The sequence below is a fragment of the Bos javanicus genome, chromosome 28, assembly GCF_032452875.1.
Source record: "Bos javanicus breed banteng chromosome 28, ARS-OSU_banteng_1.0, whole genome shotgun sequence".
In the NCBI taxonomy this organism is placed as follows: Eukaryota; Metazoa; Chordata; class Mammalia; order Artiodactyla; family Bovidae; genus Bos; species Bos javanicus.
This window is the reverse complement of record NC_083895.1, coordinates 45,416,226-45,437,638: the sequence shown is the minus strand read 5'-3', so window position 1 is coordinate 45,437,638 and position 21,413 is coordinate 45,416,226. Positions and strand designations below refer to the sequence as shown.

Here is a 21,413-nt window from a genome sequence, read left to right as displayed (position 1 = left end):
GTGGTCCTGTGGCTTCCACACTCCCAATGCAGGAGACCTGGGTTTGATCCCAGGTCAGGGAGCTGAATTCCACATGCTGTAGCTAAGACCCAGTGCAGCAAAATAAATAAATAATAAATATTTTAAAATTCATATTCTTGTTTCACTTTTGTAAGATAGGCCTCACAGTACCGTTTCATATAATTGCTTTAAAGAATACAAGTTTTAAGAAATCTTACACGATAGTCTGAAAGTATATGTGAAATCATAGGAAATCTTTGTATTCATCTTTGCACCCTGTTTTTGGCACCGACCTCCTAAAACCCTGTGATCTCCTGAGAGGTGAGAGCACTGGGAATCCCTTTCGTTCTAATATTTGGTCTCTGACCCCAGTTCCTAACTAAGAGTGTCTGAATCCCTTGAAATTGCCCAGTATGTCTTTTGTTCTAATAACACACCTCTTGGTGGGCTCCTGGGTACCTTCAGTATGCAGTCTGGGCACCAGAAAGACTAAGCCATGATTATAAGTTTGGGACTTTCTGCCCCACCTCCCATCCTCTGGGAAAGCGAGAGGACTAGAGACTCAGTTAATGATTGGTCATGCGAATGTGTTGAAGGCTTCCATGAAAATTTTCGAAGTACAGGATTTGGAGAGCGTTGGCATTGGTGAATGCGGAAGTGCTGGGAGAAGACGTGCCTGGAAAGGGTGTGGGATCTCTGTGCCCTCCCGCGTGCCTTGACCTGGCATCTACATCCGGCTGTTCATCTGTGTGTGTGCCCCTCCCGTGTGCCTTGCCCTGGCATCTACATCCGGCTGTTCATCTGTGGAAAGGGTGTGGAATCTCTGTGCCCCTTCCGTGTGCCTTGCCCTGGTATCTACATCCGGCTGTTCATCTGTGTGTGTGCCCCTCCCGTGTGCCTTGCCCTGGTATCTACATCCAGCTGTTCATCTGTGTGTGTGCCCCTTCCCGTGTGCCTTGCCCTGGTGTCTACATCCGGCTGTTCATCTGTGTGTGTGCTTAGTGGCTCAGTCATGTCTGACTCTTTGCAACCCCATGGCCTGTAGCCCGCCAGATTCCTCTGTCCATGGGGATTCTCCAGGCAAGAATACTGGAGTGGGTTGCCATGCCCTCCTCCAGGGGAGGAGGGATCCACCCAGGGATCAAACCCTGTTCTCCCATGTTGCAGGCAGATTCTTTTCCATCTTAGCTACCATGGAAGCCCTGTTCATCTGTATCCTTTACAATAAATCAGTAAGTGAAAGTGTTACCCTGAATTCTGTGAGCTATTCTAGCAAGTCATCAAACCTTGGAAGGGGGTAATGGGAACTCTAATTAATAGCTGGTGAATTAGAAGTACTGGTGTCAGTCTGTGGCTTGAAATTGGCATCTAAACTGGGGAAGTCTTGTAGGACTGAATCCTTAGCCTGTGGGATCATTCACTGACTCCTGGTAGAGAGTGTCAGAACTGAATTGGATTGTAGGACATCCAGCTGGTTGTTGCAGAATTGTGGGAAATCCATGCATCTGGTGTCAGAAGTGTCGTGAGTGTGGTAGTAGGGTGACAGTAAAGAAGAGACCCAGGAGGGAGTTCTTCCTATACAGTATAGAAGTCTCTGTTACATTACTTACTAAATTCTGGATTTTTCATTGTATATGACTGTGTATGTACACAAGTTTGGTGTGTATGTGTAATCTCAGTTCAGTTCAGTCACTCAGTCATGTCCGACTCTTTGTGACCCCATGGACTGCAGCACACCAGGCTTCCCTGTCCACCAACTCCCGGAGTTTACTCAAACTCATGTCCATTGAGTTGGTGATGCCATCCAACAATCTCATCCTCTGTCGTCCCTTCTCCTCCCATCTTCGATCTTTCCCAGCATCAGGGTCTTTTCCAATGAGTCAGTTCTTTGCATCAGTTGGCCAAAGTACTGGAGTTTCAGCTTTAGCATCAGTCCTTCCAGTGAATATTCAGGACTGATTTCCTTTAAGATTGACTGGTTAGATCTTCTTGCAGTCCAAGGGACTCTCAAGAGTCTTCTCCAACCCCACAGTTCAGAAGCACCAATTCTTCGGTGCTCAGCTTTCTTTATAGTCCAACTCTCACATCCATACATGACCACTGGAAAAACCATAGCTTTGACTAGATGGACCTTTGTTGGTAATGTCTCTGCTTTTTAATATGCTGTCTAGGTTGGTCAAAGCTTTTCTTCCAAGGAGCAAGCGTCTTTTAATTTCATGGCTGCAGTCACCATCTGCAGTGATTTTGGAGCCCCCAAAAATAAAGTCTGACACTGTTTCCCCATCTATTTCCCATGAAGTGATGGGACCAGATGCCATGATCTTCGTTTTCTGATTGTTGAGTTTTAAGCCAACTTTTTCACTTTCCTCTTTGACTTTCATCGAGAGGCTCTTTAGTTCTTCTTCGCTTTCTGCCATAAGGGTGGTGTCATCTGCATATCTGAGGTTATTGATATTTCTCCCGGCAGTCTTGATTCCAGCTTGTGCTTCCTCCAGCCCAGCGTATCTCATGATGTACTCTGCATATAAGTTAAATAAGGGTGACAATATACAGCCTTGACGTACTCCTTTCCTGATTTGGAACCAGCCTGTTGTTCCATGTCCAGTTCTAACTGTTGCTTCCTGACCTGCACACAGAACTCCTCAAACAGAATAAGACAGAGTTAGAAGCCGTTTCTTACATGTTGCCCCATAGAGCCTGGCATACTGTTGGGGACAATAGTAAGTTTAAGACAAATAATCCTGGCAGGCTGAGTTTGCTTTCTCTCATTGTTGTTCAGTTGCCAAGTCATATCCAACTCTTCGCAACCCCGTGGACTGCAGCAAGCCGGGCTTCCCTGTCCTTCTCTATCTCCTGGAGTTCACCTTCTCTTGAGGATTGTCTAGCCCACCCACCTTTATTAGTAGGAACCTGGGGATCCCATCATAGTGCTTCATAGAAAACTTACATGTAATTTTAAACTAAATTTCAAGTATTAATTTCTGGTTAAACTAAATTTTTTTATCTTCATTTTTCCTCCCTTAGGTGTATTAAAGCAAAAAGTTTGTAATATTTATGCAGTTTGGGGCTTGTGATTAAATTTAGAAGGAAGAAATCTTTGTCCCTTAAAAAGTTATTATACTGTGTATAATAGAGTATAATAGGTTCATCCTAGAGCCTATTATACAGGGTGAACTAAGTCAGAAAAAGAAAAACAAGTGTCATACACTAACACATATATATGGAATTTAGAAAGATGGTCCTGATGAAATTATTTGCGGGGCACCAGTGGAAACGTCCTCTGTCCATGGGATTTTCCAGGCAAGAGTACTGGAGCGGGGTGCCATCGCCTTCTCCGAGTGGAAATGCAGACATAGAGAACAGACTTATGGACGCGGGTGGAGGGTGGGCGGGAAGGAGAGGGTGGGATATATGGAGAAAGTAACATGGAAGCTTATATTACCATATGTAAAATAGATAGCCAATGGGAATTTGCTGTGTGGCTCAGGGAATTCAAACCAGGGCTCTGTAGCCTAGAGGGGTGGGGTGGGGAGGGAGGTGAGAGGGCAGTTCAAGAGGGAGGGGCCATATGTATACCTATGGCTGATTCTGTTAAGGTTTGGCAGAATCCAGCATAAGTCTGTAAAGCAGCTATCTTCAATTTAAAAGTAAATTAAGTTTTTAAAAAGAAAAAAAAAAGAAATTACTCACAAAAGGTTACTTCCTAAACTTTTCAAATCTTTAAGGACAAGGGTTTGATTGCCATTTTATATAAAACAAGTACAGGCTATGCACCTTGAAGACATCATGGGTTCAGTTCCAGACTATCACAATAAAGCAAGTCTCATGAATTTTTTTGTTTCCAATGTTTATAAAAGTTATGTTTACACTATACTGTGGTCTTCTAAGTGTCCAGTAGCACTGATGTCTAAGGAAATGTACATGCCTTAATTAAAAAGTACTTCTTGCTAAAAAAAGTCCAACCATCATCTGAGTCTTCAGCAAGTCATAATCTTTTTGCTGGTTGAGGGTTTGAAATATTGCAGGGATTACCAAAATATGACACAAAGTGAGCAAATGCTATTGGATAAATGGCACCAAGAGCCTTCCTTGGCGCAGGGTTGATACAAACATTCAGTTTGTTTTAAAAAAAAAAAAATTGCAATATCTGTGAAGTACTATAAAGCAAAGCACAATAAGATGAGACATGTTTGTGTAATTATGTCATATGAAGTACATAAACAGAAATTGAGTAGTGAATGGTAGAGAAATGACCTTAAAACCTTTCCAGATAAAACCTCCCTTGATTTGTAGCCCTTGGAGCACAAATAAGGTTTCTAAACAAGAGCCCATATGATTACATTGAGGCTTTTGCCTAAAAGCTCTGTATTCTAAGTTCATTCTAAGGTTTTGGAATCCAAAGAAATATTCAGAGATGCTAACTGCAGTGAAGTGGAAAGAGTGCAGTCAACCATAATCCAGTATCCCTGGGAAGATTGATAATTTGGGGATTGATTTATATGGGGAAGGAAAGGAAGGGCAGAGCTTAGAGGGAGTACTTCTTAATCATAAATGTAGGTATTTTAAAGCAGCATTTAACATGTCACATTTTCCCAAATAGGTGGATTTTGCAAACCGTTTCGTTGGAGGTGGTGTAACCAGTGCAGGACTTGTGCAAGAAGAAATCCGCTTTTTAATCAACCCTGAGTTGATTGTTTCACGGCTCTTCACTGAGGTGCTGGATCACAATGAATGTCTTATCATCACAGGTTAGTTCTGAGACATCTGGACAATGGGATGGTTCTCCGTCTATGACGATCATGAAGACCAGAGGCCACTCAGTTACAGCTTTTCTTTTCCGTGGGCATTAGTCCCAATATTTTTCTTAAAAAAAACTTTTTATTTTGTATTGGGGTATAGCCAATTAACAATGTTGTGATAGTTTCTGGTGAACAACAAAGGAATTAGTCTTAATATTTTATTTCATTAATTTATACTTGTTTTTTTTTAATTGTTTCATTTTCATAATCTTGAGTGAGATATTTTATCCCCGCATTTTCTTTCTTGGTTTCTTTATCTGAAGAACAAGGGTAAAAATGGTTCAGTTACTCTCTAGTTTGAAATTTTTATGATATAGTACCCTCAAAAAAAAGATAGTGATTTGTCTTTGAGCAGGAATCCTATTACTGTCCTTTTATTACACCTCCAGAGTGACTCATTGTGCTTCAGTATGAACACACTAAGTAGGAAAACAGGTGCAGTTTGAAGAGGGTCAGTACAACAGTGAGCTTTATAGAAGGGAATAAATCAGTGACCTTATGTTTATTCTGATTTCTAATCTGAAGAGAAAAAGTATGATTATCATAGTGCCTATTTGACTTATGTTAACATGGGAGGAGAAAAGATGGAAACACAGTCAAATTTATACTTACAGGCCTATTACCAGGATTTACAGCATTTTCCTTAAGTTTCTCTAGATTGTAATATTGCTGTGTCAGAGTATTTGCTTGTGTATAAGCTATCAAAAAAAAATGATGGTTAACTCATAACTCTTAAGAAACTCTTGATCAGCCACTGTAGGGAAGTTAAGGCTTTTTTATTCAGGTCCCTAAAAGCGTGTACTTTGTCGCGTCCAACTGTTTGCAACCCTGTGGACTGTGGCCCACCAGGCTCCTCTGTCCATGGAATTTTCCAGGCAAGAATACTGGAGTGGGTTGCCGTTTCCTTCTCCAGGGGATCTTCCTGACCCGGGGATTGAACCCGCGTTTCTTGTGTCTCTTGCGTTGGCAGCAAGATTCTTTACCACTGTACCGCCTAGGAAGCCCACCTAACAGAACACTCCCATGTAAAAGCCATAACCAGCCATCAGTTGCTGATGCCTTTTTTCTTTCTGCAGAAGAAGATTCATTTCCTCTTTCCGTCTATTCCCACTTTGAGATTAGTGCAGCAGACTAACAGACTAAGTGTAGAAGAATTTGGTTGATTGTCATTCTCAAAGATTACAGTGGGATGAAAACCGTCTCCTGTTAGTTCTATCAAATGTATAACTCAGCTAGTCCCTCTACTAAGAGGTATGTGACGGGACTAAGACTCTGGGGCCACACTGTTTACCTCAGATACATTTGTAGGCAGCCTACAGGGATGTACCTAAATTTTGTCCCTTATGTTCTCCTTTCAGGATTTCCTCTTTGTCTTGCAGCTGTTCCATGATGTGTGTATCTCTTTGACTTTATCCTATTTGGATTCATTGAATGTCTTCAATGTTTATATAAATTTGGTACATTTTTGGCCATTATATCTTTAAGTATTTTTTGTGTCCCTTTCTCTCCTCTCTCTTTCTAGGACTCCTATTATGCACGTGTTGGTTCAGTTCAGTTCAGTCGCTCAGTCGTGTCCGACTCTGCGACCCCGTGGACTGCAGCACGCCAGGCTTTCCTGTCCATCACCAACTCTCGGAGCTTGCTCAAACTCAGGTCCATCGAGTTGGTGATGCCACCCAGCCATCTCATCCTCTGTCGTCCCTGCTCCTCCTGCCTTCAGTCTTTCCCAGCGTCAGGGTCTTTTCCAGTCAGTCATCTCTTCACATCAGGTGGCCAGAGTTGGACTTTAGTTGCCACCTTTGGTGATAGCCCATTGGTCTCTGAACTCTGTTCATTTTTCTTCATTCTTTTTGTTTCTGAAACTGGATAGTTTTAATTGACTATCTTTGAGTTCACTGACTCCTCCTTCTGCCATCTCTAATCTGTTTTTTAATCCTTTCAGTGAAATGTTTATTCCAGGTATTATACTCTTCAACTATAGAATTTCTATTTGATTCTTATCTCTATTGAGAGTCTCTATTTGTGACGCATTGTTCTCATATTTTCATTTAGTTATTTAGACATAATTTTCTCTAGGTTGTTTTTTGTTTTTTTTTTTTAACATATTTAAAACATTGGACTTAAAGTTTCTGTTTAGTAAGTCCAGCATCTGAGCTTCTCAGGGACAGTTACTCATGAATACTTTTGTTCCCTGAATATGGACCCAACTTTCTTATTTATTTGCATGTCTCAATTTTTTTGAAAACTGCACGTTTTAAATGTGGCCACTCTTGGAATCAGATTTTCTCTTTTCCTCATGGTTTGTTTTTGTTGCTGTTTGTTTAGTGACTTTCCTAATACTGTGAAATCTGTATTTCATGTGTGGTCACTAAAGTCTCTGGATGGTTAGATTAGCGGTTAGCTAATGATTAGACGGAGACTTCTTTAAATGCCTAGAACCTATAAGTCACTCATTCTTTGCCAGAGGGCTCTATGGTTTTGTTGGGGCTCACCTTCACCACTCTACCAGGCAGTTGACACTTCTTCCTGCTTGCATGGAGCTTCAAGATCAGAGTGAGGCTTGTTATCAAGATAAACACAACTTACTGTGTTTACCAATATTCAGTCAATTTGTCTTTAATAAACTTCTCAGACTGCTGCAAGCCTTTGGTTAATTCCTACAGTTCAGAAAAAGATGATTCTCACAAGTTCACCAGTGTTCTTATTATTTTTATGGATAAGGAATTCTGTGAGGTTTTTATGTTGTCATTTTCGCTGATGTGTCCTGATCTTTTAGAAGTGCTTGTAGGTGAAAGGGCTTTCAACAAGTTATTCCACACCTTTTAGGTAATGCTATATTATTTTTTATAATATCCTTGTGATTCTGCTGTTTTGGTGAGGTAAGGCAAAAAATAAAAATTGTTGATTGAGTTTGTAGAAAGTTTAGAATGAAACTTCAGCAAAGAAATTTCTTCTTTGACAGAAACACAGCTATAACCTGAAGTTAATAACCTGAAGCATTTCATCCAGTATTCTGAGGTTGATCCAAAATGCACTAAAAGAGAAAGATAAAACCCTTTTATTCTCAGCACTGTCTCAACTCACACACTGGTTGTCTGTCTGCATTTGTTGTGTATTATGTATGCAGAGAAGAAGGATGCAGTTAGAAGTTATTAGGGGACAAAGTGTAAGGAAGTACAGAACAAAAAAAATTAAGCTGTCGTAAATTCATTGTTGGGCTTATGAATACTTTGAATATTGGTCTCAGACTGTTTTAGAGGGTGCTGAAGGTCTGGAATGTGATTGTCTCCAGTATTTGAGTGTATCAAATAATACTCTTAAAAGATTTTTAATTTTTAGCTGTTAAGCTAGGTTTGAACTGAAGACTCAGAACAAAATATTCCATCCATATTTAAAGATGAATTTGTGAAAGATCTGTTAGAGTGCAGGGCATTTAAGCTCAGAGCTGATTGTTTCATTTCCTTCACTTCTGTCATACTAGAGAAGTAGTCTCTTGTCATTTCCCATTAATGTTCCTCTAAATAAAAGATGTAATTTCCCTGGGACTAGTAAAACATTAGATTTTTTTTCTTTTTTGAGGATAGTTTCTCTCCAGTCTAAAAAAGCTTCATCACTCTGGAGTTATATCTGGTCTAATTTACCTGCAGCCATTGTAAAATTGATGGAAAATCGCAGATCCATGACTCACCTTCACATCTGTAATTACCTCAGGCTAAGGACACCCAGGGTGACTTCAACTCAGCATTTTCCCCATATCCACTTAACTCTATTTTAGTGCCTTCTAATTAATATCTGTGATGTGATGTTCCCTTAATGGAAATGGCCATTTCATCATCTATTTGATGTTGGATTTCTGCCATCTCCCTTCTTTGGAGACTCTTAACCATGTACTGCAATCTATCTGCCTGATCAATTCCATTCCTTCAATGATTCATCCAGGCTCAGTGAGCTAATGGCTGTGACTGTGCTGCCTGAATCTGTAGAAGAGTTTGAGAAATTGGAAATAAATTAAATTTATCATCATTGTGGGGCATCTGGTTGGTATCAGACTTTTAAATGAATATGAAACAGGTCATGCAAACAGGCAAATACTTTTATCCAGACAGTGTTATTCCTCTACTTGCTGTAATTCTCCCTGGAGCAGTCATGAGTTAAAACCTTTCAATAAGTATGGATAGAGGGAAGGAATTTAAAACTCTGATCTTCCCCCTGCTTTGCTTTTCCCCTAATGTTCCCCCAGAACATCCAGTAAATAGCTTTGGTACTAAAAGGTTTTACTGTGGTGCTGTGATATTGTTTTGATATTTCTGTGAGAACATAAAGAAGATGCCTAGACATCTTACACTGACCAGAATGTTGGTATGCTTAATATAAAACCTGCCCTCTAGTGAATCACATTGTCGTAAACATCACAGGTCCCTGTATCTTTGTATCAGCAGAACTGATAGAAGGACAAAGGTGGACCCATTGTTCATAGTACTGGTACTTCTCATTGAGCAACACTAGAGGTGCCCATTGCCACAAAACGGCCCTCAGTTCAGTTCAGTTCAGTCGCTCAGTCGTGTCTGACTCTGCGACCCCATGAATCGCAGCACGCCAGGCCTCCTTGTTCAACACCAACTCCCGGAGTTCAGTCAAACTCACGTCCATTGAGTCGGTGATGCCATCCAGCCATCTCACCCTCTGTCGTCCCCTTCTCCTCCTGCCCCCAATCCCTCCCAGCATCAGAGTCTTTTCCAATGAGTCAACTCTTCGCATGAGGTGGCCAAAGTACTGGAGTTTCAGCTTTACCATCATTCCTTCCAAAGAACACCCAGGACCAATCCCCTTTAGAATGGACTGGTTGGATCTCCTTGCAGTCCAAGGGACTCTCAAGAGTCTTCTCCAACACCACAGTTCAAAAGCATCAATTCTTTGGCACTCAGCTTTCTTCACAGTCCAACTCTCACATCCATACATGATTACTGGAAAAACCATACCCTTGACTAGACGGACCTTTGCTGGCAAAGTAATGTCTCTGCTTTTGAATATGCTATCTAGGTTGGTCAGCCCTACATCATTACTAATGACACCAGCTCATTGGGAAAGATCCAAATTCATTTGGAGTTTGGCTTTTCTTAATTTTTGTTAGTCATGGGAATGAAAGGCAAGAGTGTTCTTTCTGCTGCATAATCACCACTGTTTTAATGATACTAATAAAATTGGGGTAGATGGTTTTTGAATAAACCTTCTTGCTAGGGGCATAACCCATTAGTAAGTAGAATTTCTTTAATCTCCAATTATTTTTTGCTGTTCTCATCATAAATTTTCATTACTAGTAAAAGAAAATAAGAATTTTTCTTACTACTAAATCTAAAACTCATAAAGTTGTAATAAGCTCTTGAAAAGATTTAAATGGGTTCCTTAAGTTTTTAACTTAGGTGAAGATTTATCTTTGAGCATGAAGTCTTAAGGCTATCCCTAGGGAGAGCTATCACAAAGGTCATTCAGACTTTTGTCTCTTCTTTGCTGTTATCACTGTTTACCTTTGCATTTTCAGAAAAGTTTATCAATAAATTTAAATTTTAAACAAGCTAAGGGCAGTTGTCTTTCAGAACAAACAACATAGTTGTGAAAGGTGTTTACTTAGAAAACTCAGGATTTAATTTGTTGAGAGCAAAAGCATCTGTATGTACATTTTTGATTTCCCAAACCTGAAGGAAATAAAGTTAACTTTTGTTTCTCTTAGGAAAGAAGACAGAAACCATTCTAAAATGCAATAGAAATTGATCATTGGTACTTTATATTTTTCAACCACTTTTAAAAAGACAGGTGTTTGTTTTCTGTAATTAAGAGGTCAGAGTAGGCATTATTATTATTATTATTATTATTGCTAAGAATAATGAACAGATTTGTGCACTGCAGGGCCAAAGACAGAAGGAGGTTGTTCTCGTCTCTCGATTTCCAGTCAGGCCAGTAGACCGGGCTTCTCCCAGCCTTGCGTGAATGGAGTCAGATGTCTCGGCGTCTCTAGCACGTGTGTCTGCGTGCTCAGTCGTGTCCAGCGCTCTGTGACTGCCAGGCTCCTCTGTCCGTAGAATTTTCCAGGCAAGAATACTGGAGCAGGTTGCCGTTTCCGTCTCTGGGGGATCTTCCCAATCCAGGGATCAAACCCATGTCTCTCATGTCTTCCGCGTTGGCAGGCAGGTTCTGCACCAGCTGAGCCACCAGGGAGTCCCTTGGTTTCTCTACTCTCTTACAAAGTTAAGTCTGATGACACCAAATACCAGCTGAAGGTATTGAAGGGTTTTTAATTTGTTTTATTTGGTTTTCCAAGCAATTCTATGAGATAAACAATATAAAAATTATTGGCAGGCTTGATTTTTTTGATGTCGAAATGACGTCCAGTGAGATTAGGCTACTTAAGGATTCACTTTGGGTGATTCCTCATAGCTCTTACCATGTCATGCTCTTGGTAAATGAATTTTTAAATATATGTCAATTACATAATACTTAGTCCAGATTAAGTATTTCTGGATTCATTTTAACCTCAATGTACTTCCTGTTTTGCTCATTAATTATGTTTATGCAGCAAGTACTTACTCAACTGCTTCTGTATTCTTACATTGTGTGTGCGTGATAAGTCACTTCAGTCCTGTCCAACTCTTTGAGACCCCGGGGACTGAGCCCACCAGGCTCCTCTGTCCATGGGATTCTCCAGGCAAGAATACTGGAGAGTATTCTCCAGTATACTGGAGAGTGGGTTGCTATGCCCTCCTCCAGGGGAAGATGCTAATGTAGGCACAAACATTAATAATTTATAATTCCTGCCCTTGAGAAGCTGTCAGTCTAGTGAAGAAGACAGATTACATTTTTAATGGTTTTATTGAAGTATAATTGGCATATAACAAATTATATATATTTAAAGTGTACAATTAGGTAAGTTTTGACATATGGCTACACACATGAAGTCATCTTTTTGCCTGTGTTTTAATTGGGGTATTTTTTTCTTTTAAATTAATTTCTTTATTTTAGTTGGAGGCTGATCACTTTACAATATTGTGGTGGTTTTTGCCATACATCAACGTGAGCCAACCCCTGGTATAGTTGTTTACCTTGAGTTTTGGAAGTGCTTTATATATTTTAGATAAGTCTTTTATCAGGTACAAGAAATAAATCTTTTCATTATCTTCAATGACTTTTGAAAAACAAAAGTTTCTAATTTTGAAGTCCAGTTTATTAATTCGGGGTTTTGGGTTTTGTTTTGTTTTGGAGGGTTTTTTAAAAAATTCTTTCTGATTTGATTACTGTAGTTTTATAATAATTTGTGAAATCAGTGTGAGCCCTCCAGCTTTGTTCTTCTTCGGAGTTGTTTGTTGAATTTATCTACAAAAAAGGTTCTTAGAATTTTTAAAAATAATTTTATTTATTTACTTCTGTGTTGTGGCTGCGCTGGGTGCTCGTTGCTTTGCGCGTGAATTTATTTAGAATTTTAAAAGTACTTTTATTTATTTTCTTCCGTGTTGCGGCTGCGCTGGGTGCTCGTGGCTTTGCGCATGCTTTCTCCAGCTGTGGAGTGTGGGGGCCTCGCGTCGGTGGTGGTGCCTGGGCTTCTCACTGTGGCAGCTTCTCTCATGGTGGAGCAGGGCTTCTAGGCACACAGGCTTCAGTAGTTGCGACTCACCGGCTTAGCTGCTCCACAGCCTGTGGAAATCTTCTTAGACCAGGGATCAAACCTGTGTCCCCTGTATTGGCAGGCGGATTCATACCCACTGCACCACCAGGGCAGTCCTAGAATTTTAATTAAGACTGTTTTGAATCTACAGATCAATTTGGGAAGATTTGACTTTTTAAAAAAAATTTATTGAATAGTTTTAACATGGTGTTAATTTCCTTTGTAAGCACAGTGACTAAGTGGTGTGTATGTATAAAGTCTCTTCATATCCTTTTCCATTATGGTTTGTCACGGGATATTGAATATAGTTCCCTCTGCTCTACAGAAGGACCTTGTTGTTCCTCCACACTTTATAAATGGTTTTCCTTTCCTGTTCCCAAACTTCAGTCCTTCTCACCCCTACTCCCACTCCCCCTTGGCAACCACAGCCTGTCCTCTGTGTCTGCGTCTGTTTATGTTTTGTGAAAGTGTTCATTTGTGCCGCGTTTTATATTCCACGTATAAGTGGTATCGTGTGGTGTCTTTCTCTTCTGTCTTGCTGTGCTTGGTGTGATAATCTCTAGGCCCATTCGTGTTACTGCAAGTGACATCACTTCACTCTTTTGATGGCTCAGTCATGTTTCAGTGTGTGTGTGCTGGGGGCGGGGTGTCTTCTTTTCTCAGTTCATCTGTCAGTGAGCACTGCGGTTGTGTCCGCGTCTTGGCTGTTGTAATCAGTGCTGCTGTGAACGTAAGGGTGCGTGTATCTCTTCTTTGAATACGCTTGTCACATATTCTTTAAACTGGGACACTTTATCAACCTTGTGTTTGTTCACCTTGATATTTTTAAAATATATAAGCCAGTTACTTGGTAGAATCTCTCTTTATGGGGGTTGCCCAGTGTTTTTTCATAACTAGATTCAGTTTATTCATTTTGGTAGGAACTGCATGGAAGTATGGCTTCCCTGATAGCTCAGTTGGTAAAGAATTCACCTGCAGTGCAGGAGACCCCAGTTTGATTCCTGAGTCAGGAAGATCTGCTCAAGAAGGGATAGGCTACCCACTCCTGTATTCTTGGGCTTCCCTTAAGGCTCAGCTGGTAAAGAATCTGCCTGCAATGCAGGAGACCTGGGTTCAATCCCTGGGTTGGGAAGATCCCCTGGAGGAGGGCATGAGAACCTACTCCAGTAGGTTCTGGAGAATCCTGGAGAATTCCATGGACTGTGTAGTCCATGGGGTCGCAAAGAGTTAGATACAACTGAGTGACTTTCACTTTGCCACTGAAGTATATCTTTTGAAGAGAAAAGTAACACCGTAAAATCCACATACAACTTACATGTGTAGGTAACTTACAAGTTAGCCCTTCGAATACATGTTTCCTTCACTTAAGGGGACCACATCTATGGATTCAGTCAACTGCAGATTGTGTAGTACTGTAACATTTACCATTGAAAAAATCTACAGTGTAAGGGCACCCATGCAGCTCACACTCACGTTGTTCAGGAGTCAAGTGTACTAAGAGTACCATTAGTCTTAGTTCTCAATGTTGTCTTGTTTCTCTTCTTTTTTATATGTAAAAAGTATTGTCTTGCTCAAGGTTTTCAGCTTTTAATTTTACTGTTTGTTGATTCTTATCAGTTATTGAGTTGACCATAGAAGTTGGAGTGAGCTTACTTAGTTAACTAGTAGAACACTGTAGACACCATCCTTGCTGATACGTTCAGGTCCCATAAATTAGAAGCCTGGGTTAAATGCCAAGCTTGGTACCTGTTATTATCAGATGTTAATTATGCTTTTCTCCCTTCCTGTCTTCTCATGCATAATATCCTGGTTTTACAAAGCCCTTTGAAGTATTTTGCCTATTGATAGGCAAATCCTAAATTTAATCTTATTGGTACTTTTCTTAGGGAATGTTTTTATATAAAATTTATTTTCTCAACAATGCAAATTAAATATTACCATCAGATTGCAGACACTGAAGACAGTGGTCTTTTGTAAAACACTATCTTTATATACTCATAAAAGGAAAAATGAATATGACAGACTATTTTATTTTCTTTGTTGATTGGACCATTCATTCACTGTATGTTAAATATTGTGGTTGCTTCTGGAAGCATCATTTTTTTCTTCATGTGAAATAATAAGTCATTAAGACTTGTGGAGTTTTTTATCTGTTTGTTTGTGTGTTTCTTAACAGAGACCCTTTAGAAGGTGTAGTTTTTAAGAAATATTTTTTCTGAAAAATAATAGTGGCAGATTATTTGTTTCAGGTACTGAGCAGTACAGTGAATACACAGGCTATGCCGAAACATACCGCTGGGCCCGGAGCCATGAAGACAGGAGCGAAAGGTGAGTTCGTTTTACTTTATATCACATGGCCAAAAGCTAAGGAATGTGGGCTTGACCCTGGTACATTCTGTCTTCCATCTACTCTTACTTGAGAAATAAAACTTTCTTCTTAGATTCAATAGTACAGGTTCACTAGTAGTTAAAACAGATTCACCATCTCTGTATACTCAGAGAAGAACAGAGAAAGAAAAGCCAAATATCTAAACCAAGACCAGGAAAGGCACAACTCTCTACAGGTGTCTCTGCAGCTAATTGTAAGCGTCCACTGAAGGTTAACTTCCAACAACACACTTATTTCGAGTGGATTCTAATGGCAACTTACAGCCTTTGAACAGCCTTTTTAGTTGTCCTTAACTTCTGTGAGATTAGGTAAGTGGGGGAAACCTACGCTGGGACAGTTTGCCTGATGCCACAGAACGGTTGCGAGCAGAACCCGTGGAGAACTTTGCTGCTGCTGTCTCTGGTTTCTTATTGCAATACGTTCTTAGACTTTGACATTTTTGCTTCCCCAGGGGCAAATTTTTATTGAAAACGTGTGTGTGGCAAATGTGTGTGTATTTCAGTGGGAAGAGCCATTGTAGCAGAAAGAATCAGCCACCGGCCTTGTAGCCATACAGCCTTACTCTTTGTAATGTCCCAAGTCCAGTTGCTAGTCTTTCTTTGTTTTGGGTAAAATATATGGCTGCAACAGTCACTAAGGTGGATTTTTAATTCTTTATAATTATTTACAGACTAGCATGAAGGCTTCTGTTGCTGTTGTTCAGTGTGAAGCATTGATGGGAATATCATTATATGCATGTTCATAAAGAGATGCATATTTAGAATTTCATGTTTCCAAAATCACCATCTCATCCAACTTTTCTTGTCTCCACAGGCAAATTGTTATTGTTTTCTTTGCCTTTTTAAAAATAATTTTGTGCACTCAGCAGTTGAAGGTAGCAGGTGGAATTCTGTACTGAATTGTCACACTTTTTTTCCCACAGCACTCCACTCCTTGGGCCTAGTGCTTGGACAATATATGGCGAGGTTACAAACTCAGTGATTTAGAGCAGTTCTTCCAGAACAGAGGAAAGAGCTCTTGTCCAGATACAAAGGCCAGGTCTTTAGTGATGGGGGGAAACAAAGAACTAAATCCCTTTGGTTTGACCACCAAATCTTTTAACCTCGAAGACTCACTGTGAATGATGTATCATTTACAGTATGGTCTGTCTTTTCATTTTACTGCTTAATGCTTGGTACCCCACAATACGTGTGCCTTGGACTTCCTGATTTGCTGAGACATAAAGCCATTGGTTGGTTGGTTTGTAACGTATTAGCCCTTGGAGGTCTCCGACCCTGCCCTGGCGGGCTTGTCTGCTGAGTGCCTTTGCCCGCTCCTCCCCACCCCCGTGTCCTGCCCCAGGGACGACTGGCAGAGGCGCAGCACTGAGATCGTCGCCATCGACGCCCTCCACTTCAGACGCTACCTCGACCAGTTTGTGCCCGAGAAGATCAGACGGGAGCTTAACAAGGCCAGTGACCTTATTTCTTTGTTCATCTGGCAGCGGTGTCTGTCTGCTGCCATTTTATTAATGCTGAAATTAATGCTTTGTGGTAATTCCTGCAGTGTCAGGGCGTCTGCCCACAGCGCTCCTGATTTAATGGGTCTGTCAGCTTGGACAGGATGTACTTTCCATTTTGTAATTGTTTGATTACTGATGCCAGATAGACTGTTGCTTGATATTAAGCCCCACACATGCATTTATCTCATCAAGTACATTTAGCTGCTTTGGAACATTATCATTTTAAAACGATATAGAAATGAATGAACCTTGAAAGTTTTTTCAGACCTACCCAGTGACACTTCTCTGCAAGGTATGCTGTCAGGATTAGAGCAGATAGACCATGAAAGTCAAGTCATTGTTGTTCTTATATTGGTAAGAGTCATGCAAATTATTTATTTGGTAATTTGACATATTTATGACGGAATATATGGCTTTCTGTGCTTGGTTTTATCTCCTGTAATCATTTTATTTTTTTATGTTACAGAAATATAAAAATGAGCTAGACCTATTGTTAGTTCAAGTTTTTACTAGTTAACCATAATAAATAAACTAACATACAATAGCATTCTAATTCTGTTCTCTAGGTAGATAGGGCCTTACCAAAACTGTTGCTTTTTTCTTTAGTTCCTCAAATTACTCTCACAGCCAAGACTGAGCCAATTCTGAAAACCATTGTTTAACTTGCATGAATAGGATTTGGTCATGAAGCTCATTATTAAGATAAGGTTTGTGGTTTTGCATGGCTCCCACGTGCCAGTCCCTACACAGACTTTGGTAATGAGAGCCGACTGGGCGTACCATGGGAGGGAGTTGGGAGTGCTGTTGGACTGGCGTGTGGGCCTCAGAATATCATCTTCGCATCTTTTCCCTGGGTCTGACCACAGGAATGGCCTCTGTGTGGTGCTCTGCTAATCCCAGCTCAAGTACCTGGTAATTTCATATTGTTGTCAGTAAAATAACCAAATAATCTAGAAAGGCGTTTACTATGCTTAAGACTTAGGGGACATTTCCAGTATAATTACATTTGCTATCTTATATCCTAGTGTACTTGAGAATCTAATTTGCTGTTGAACATATTTTTAAAATATACAATTAGGTTATTTTAACATTTGAAGTTCTCAAAGGAATCCCATAAAAAGTTTGAAGAGTAAATGCATTATTTTCCAAAATTGAACTTACATACAGATTCCATTTTACTTTAATTCCTCAGAAAAGCTGTCCAAAAAGACTGTTCTTTGATGTGTCAACAGTTATAATTTCTCTTTTATATGACTCATGATACTAAGGAATATCTTTTAGGTACCTTTTAAACGTGAGCCTGCTTTCACTGTCTAAACCCTTGCCTTAAAGCAGTTGTTTCCAAGCACATGGTGTTTTTATTACATAGCATATCAAGTAGAATGAGATTTATATTCAGCTTTTCATCAAAAGTGTTTGTGACTGTGTCACATGGTCATTGATAGTAGAAGACATTTATAATCAGTGGGTGTGGGGGTCCTAGGATACCAGGGAGCCCTAATGCAATCTAGTATCCTTATAAGAAGAGATTAGGTCATACAAAAAAAAAAATTAGGAGTGCATGCGCACAGAATGAATCCCATGTATGGGTCTACATGCAGGTGACCGTCTGCACGCCGAGGAGAGGGGTCTCAAAAGAAACCAAGCATGTTAACACCCTGACCTTGAACTTCTAGTCTCCTAAACTGAGAAAAGTAATGTCTGTTGTTTTACTCGCATAGTCTGTGTGGTACTTTGTTATGGCAAGAAATATATGGAAAGTTTAGAGAGACGTGTATGAAAAGGAAATGTATTTAACCATTATTGTACATTAACACACATTTCAAGGTTCTTTTTTTTATGGATAATATTTATATTCCCACAAATACTTTCCTGCAGGAGCTGGATCATTCACTTTTACAAATATAACCCTGGACATAAATAAATATTCTCATTTTTAATTCCCTATGGCTAACCGATGACACCACGACTTGGAGAGCATAGTAAATTAAATGTTTTACATCTCACTGTGTTTTGTAAACTTAGGTTTAAAGCAGAATTCTATATTAAATCACTTCAGAGATAACTTGTACAGTGCTTTTTTTTTTTTTTTGTATGCCAGAAAGAAACTAGACAGAATCAGAAAAACTCCATTTCTCCAAATGAAGCAATAGACCAGTTTTCCCGTCAGAAGTCAGTGTGGGTCCCTGAACTCTGGGGGCTTGCTGAAGTCAGTGTGGGTCCCTGAACTCTGGGGCTTGCTGAAGTCAGTGTGGGTCCCTGAACTCTGGGGGCTTGCTGAAGTCAGTGTGGGTCTCTGAACTCTGAGGGCTTGCTACTTTTAGGCAGTACTCAGCTTCCCGGGTGGTGCAGTGGTGATGAGTCTGCCTGCCAGGGTAGGAGACGTGGGTTGAGTCCCTGGGTTGGGAAGATTCCCCTGAAGGAGGAAATGGCAATCTGCTCCTATATTCTTGCCTGGAAAATTCCATGGACAGAGGAGCCTAGTGGACTATAGGCCATGGGGTTGCAGAGAATCAGACTAAACTGAGCGACTGAGGACATACACACACAACAGATAACAATTGAAGGGCAGTCCCACAAAGCGCTTTATCATCTCTGGAAACAACTGACTCTACCCAGGCTCCTGCCAGCCTGTTGGACCCACATCATGACTGACGAGAAGAGTCGGTTTTTAAAGCGACGAGTCAGACTCCTTGCATCTGACTAATACTGTGAAGCGTGCTTTAAAATTGTGAAAGGTCAGCTAGGTAACATTCTCTAGGAGAACTGTCTTTGGATTGGAAAGATTTATGACTCCAGGTTGTAAAAGTGGCAAATAGCTCAGCAAAGGAAGAAAGAAATCATCTGTGGAAAGTTGTGTTTAGCCGTGTTAGATTCAATCCAATAAGATTAAGTAACGAATATATTCTATGGAGTCATCTGGATCAGAAATTTAACAAAGTGAGGAGACCATCTGGGCAGGAAATCACCATTTACCTTTTAAAAACTAATGTATTGATTTTGTTGTTTTTGTTATCACCAAATTCAGGAGAGAATTGTTACAGTGCTTGGTTAACAAAACCGAGCAGTCCTTCCTGTTGCTAGTTCAAAGAAGTTCAACATCTGATCATTTATAATTTTTTCTTGAAGTCTGTGTTACTTTACTTTTCAGGAATATTGGTTCAAAATGTATCATTTTTAGTGAGTTTTCCCTTCAGTTTCTCAATGTATAGAATCAGAATAACCATAGAAATATAAAATCTAATCTCTGACTTCACACATGGGAAATCTAAGGTCTAAATGATGTTTTCATTTTATATTGCAACTTGAAAAGGCAATATCTATTTACTAAGGTTACAGTTATTTTAAAGACAAAAAAATCATCTATAATTTTACCTTTCAAATAATTGTTTTCATTTTTGTAGGACTTTCCACACAAATGTTTAGTTTCATATAAATGTGTTCAAAAGTGATATAAATATTGTATTTATTTAATTTATCCATAATTTTATTTTTCAAACTTTCTAATGATCTTCATAATAATATGTTTAATGGCCATAAAATTAGTTGGGTTGAATATGAGGACTTAGCTGATATACTAAGACTTAGCTATTAGTTTCTTAACTAAACTAATAGGTGGTCCCAGGGTTCTCTATTATATGCAGTGTAGTAAACATCTTTGAGGAGCTGCCCTGCTGGCTCAGATGGTAAAGAATCTGCCTGCAGTGCAGGAGACCTGCATTCAGTCCCTGGGTTGGGAAAATCCCTTGGAGAAGAGAATGGCTACCCACTCCAGTATCGTTGCCTGGAGAATCCCACGGACAGAGGAGCCTGGCAAGCTACAGTCCATGGGGTCGCAAAGAATCAGACATGAATGAGCAACTAACGCTTTCACTTTAAACATCTTTGTACAGTTGTTATTTAATCAAATAAAAGAAATGTACAAAGAAGAAATTTATAAAATTGTTACTGAATCTAAGGATAATTTTAAGACTTAATATTACTTTATTCTCTTCTAAAAGGTTCTTTAGTTCAGTTCAGTTGCTCAGTCGTGTCTGGCTCTTCGACCCCTTGGACTGCAGCATGCCAGGCCTCCCTGTCCTTCACCAACTCCCAGAGTTTACTCAAACTCATGTCCATTGAGTTGGTGATGCCATCCAACCATCTCATCCTCTGTCATCCCCTTTTCCTCCCGCTTTCAATCTTTCCCAGCATCAGGGTCTTTCCAGTGAGTCAGATCTTTACATCAAGTGGTCAAAGTATTAGAGTTTCAGCTTCAGCATCAGTCCTTCCAGTGAATACTCAGGACTGATTTCCTTTAGGATGGACTGGTTGGATCTCCTTGCAGTCCAAGGGACTCTCAAGAGTCTTCTCCAACACCACAGTTCAGAAGCATCAATTCTTCGGTGCTCAGCTTTCTTTAGAGTCCAGATATCACATCCATACATGACTACTGGAAAAACCATAGCTTTGACTAGACGAACCTTTGTTGGCAAAGTAATGTCCCTGCTTTTTAGTATGCTGTCTAGGTTGGTCCTAACTTTCCTTCCAAGGAGCAAGCATCTTTTAATTTCATGGCTGCAGTCACCATCTGCAGTGATTTTGGAGCCCCCAAAAGTAAAGTCTGTCATTGTTTCCATTGTTTCCCCATCTATTGCCGTGAAGTGATGGGACCAGATGCCATGATCTTCGTTTTCTGATTGTTAAGTTTTAAGCAACTTTTTCACTCTCCTCTTCCACTTTCATAAGAGGCTCTTTAGTTCTTCTTCGCTTTCTGCCCTAAGGGGGTGTCATCTGCATATCTGAGGTTATTGATATTTCTCCCAGCAATCTTGATTCCAGCTTGTGCTTCATCCAGCCCAGCATTTCTCATGATGTACTCTGCATATAAGTTAAATAAGCAGGGTGACAATATACAGCCTTGACATACTCCTTTCCTGATTTGGAACCAGTCTGTTGTTCCATGTCCAGTTCTAACTGTTGCTTCTTGACCTGCATACAGATTTCTCAGGAGGCAGGTCGGGTGGTCTGGTATTCCCATCTCTTGAAGAATTTTCCACAGCTTATTGTGATCCACACAGTCAAAGGCTT

General features: G+C 40.1%; 1 protein-coding gene across 3 annotated transcripts in view; it reads left to right on the top strand.

The window, feature by feature from the left end:
• The window catches only part of PARG (poly(ADP-ribose) glycohydrolase), a 114,897-nt gene that overhangs the window by 74,675 nt on the left and 18,809 nt on the right, over positions 1 to 21,413 (top strand). For all 3 annotated transcript variants that reach the window (XM_061405688.1, XM_061405686.1, XM_061405687.1), the window contains exons 13-15: positions 4,601 to 4,748; positions 14,703 to 14,781; positions 16,184 to 16,292. In XM_061405688.1, coding sequence (XP_061261672.1) covers positions 4,601 to 4,748; positions 14,703 to 14,781; positions 16,184 to 16,292 — 336 coding nt within the window. The remainder of the gene's footprint in view (positions 1 to 4,600; positions 4,749 to 14,702; positions 14,782 to 16,183; positions 16,293 to 21,413) is intronic.